Source organism: Homarus americanus, unplaced genomic scaffold (genome assembly GCF_018991925.1).
Source record: "Homarus americanus isolate GMGI-L3 unplaced genomic scaffold, GMGI_Hamer_2.0 scaffold613, whole genome shotgun sequence".
Classification (NCBI taxonomy): domain Eukaryota; kingdom Metazoa; phylum Arthropoda; class Malacostraca; order Decapoda; family Nephropidae; genus Homarus; species Homarus americanus.
In genome coordinates this window covers 3,005-4,793 of record NW_024715517.1, presented here as the reverse complement: position 1 = coordinate 4,793, position 1,789 = coordinate 3,005, and the positions used below count along the sequence as shown (strand labels likewise).

Here is a 1,789-nt window from a genome sequence, read left to right as displayed (position 1 = left end):
GACCCTGGTTCCTGCTGGTGTAGACCCTGGTTCCTGCTGGTGTAGACCCTGGTTCCGCTGGAGACCCTGGTTCCTGCTGGTGTAGCCCTGGCTCCTGCTGGTAGCCCTGGCTCCTGCTGGTGTAGCCCTGGCTCCTGCTGGTGTAGACCCTGGTTCCTGCTGATGTAGCCCTGGCTCCTGCTGTGGAGACCTGGTTCCTGCTGGTGTAGACCCTGGTTCCTGCTGGTGGACCCTGGTTCCTGCTGTGTAGACCCTGGTTCCTGCTGGTAACCCTGGTTCCTGCTGATGTAGCCCTGGCTCTGCTGGTGTAGCCTGGTTCCTGCTGGTGTAGACCCTGGTTCCTGCTGGTGTAGACCCTGGTTCCTGCTGGTAGCCCTGGTTCCTGCTGGTGTAGACCCTGGTTCTGCTGAGACCTGGCTCCTGCTGGTAGACCCTGCCCTGCTGGCAGGACCCTGGCTCCTGTTGTAGCCTGGTTCCTGCTGGTGTAGCCCTGTTCCTGCTGGTGACCCGGCTCCTGCTGGTGTAGACCCTGCTCCTGCTGGTGTAGCCCTGGTTCCTGCTGGTGTAGACCCTGGCTCCTGCTGGTGTGGCCCTGGTTCCTGCTGGTGTAGCCCTGGTTCCTGCTGGTGTGACCCTGGCTCCTGCTGGTGTAGCCCTGGTTCCTGATGGTGTAGACCCTGGCTCCTGCTGGTGTAGCCTGGTTCCACTGCTGGTGTAGCCCTGGCTCCTGCTGGTGTAGCCCTGGTTCCTGCTGGTGTGGACCCTGGCGCTCCTGCTGGGGTAGCCCTGGTTCCTGCTGGTGTAGCCCTGGTCCTGCTGGTGTAGACCCTGGCTCCTGCTGGTGGCCTGGTTCTGCTGGTGTAGCCCTGGCTCCTGCTGGTGTAGCCCTGGCTCCTGCTGGTGTAGCCCTGGCTCCTGCTGGTATAGCCCTGGTTCCTGCTGGTGTAGACCCTGGTTCCTGCTGGTGTAGCCCTGGCTCCTGCTGGTGCAGCCCTGGCTCCTGCTGGTGTAGCCCTGGCTCCTGCTGTGTGTAGACCTGGTTCCTGCTGGGTGTAGCCCTGGCTCCTGCTGGTGTAGCCTGTCCCTGCTGGTGTAGACCTGGTTTCCTGTGTAGCCCTGGTTCCTGTTGGTGTAGCCTTGGCTTATGGTGTTTAGCCTGGCTCCTGCTGGTGTGAGCCTGGCTCCTGCTGGTGTAGCTGGTTCCTGTTGGTGTAGCCTTGGCTGGTAGTTTAGCCTGGCTCCTGCTGGTGTAGACCCTGGCTCCTGCTGGTGTAGCCCTGGTTCCTGTTGGTGTAGCCTTGGCTTATGGTAGTTTAGCCCTGGCTCCTGCTGGTGTACCTTGCTCGAATACCTCTATTGGTTTAGCCCTGGCTCCTGTTGATTTGACCCTGATTCGTGTTGGTGTAGCCTGCTTCTGCTGGCTCTACTGTTGTAGCCCTGTTAGTTTAACCCTGGCGTCTGTTAATTTAGCCCTGGTTCCTGTTGGTTTAGCCTTTATTAGTATAGCCTTCCTGCTCTCTCGGTTTAGCCCTGCTTGTATAGTCCTGTTGATTAAAACCCCGACTCCGTTTGTTAAGCCCTGATGCTTAGGCCTGACTCTTGCTGGATTGGGCCAGCTGGGGGCTCCTACAGGCGTCTCTATCTGGCATTAAAATCATGGTTCATCTCACGTCTCTCTGTGAGTCACCAGGATTTTCCCAAAGTTGGCGTGCCCAGGTGTGCCCTGGGGTGAGGTCGGGGGGTAGGAGATGGGGAGGAGGATGAACGAGGGCCAGGATGAAGAGGAGGG

General features: G+C 59.5%; 1 protein-coding gene across 1 annotated transcript; it reads right to left on the bottom strand.

Moving 5' to 3' along the window:
* Positions 1–25: 25 nt before the first annotated feature.
* LOC121857847 (glutenin, high molecular weight subunit PW212-like) lies at positions 26–1,284 on the bottom strand (the record flags this gene model as incomplete). The annotated part of the gene is made up of 1 exon (XM_042354108.1): positions 26–1,284. A coding segment is annotated over one exon (1,259 nt), but the record flags the coding sequence as incomplete, so codon positions are not given.
* Positions 1,285–1,789: the final 505 nt, after the last annotated feature.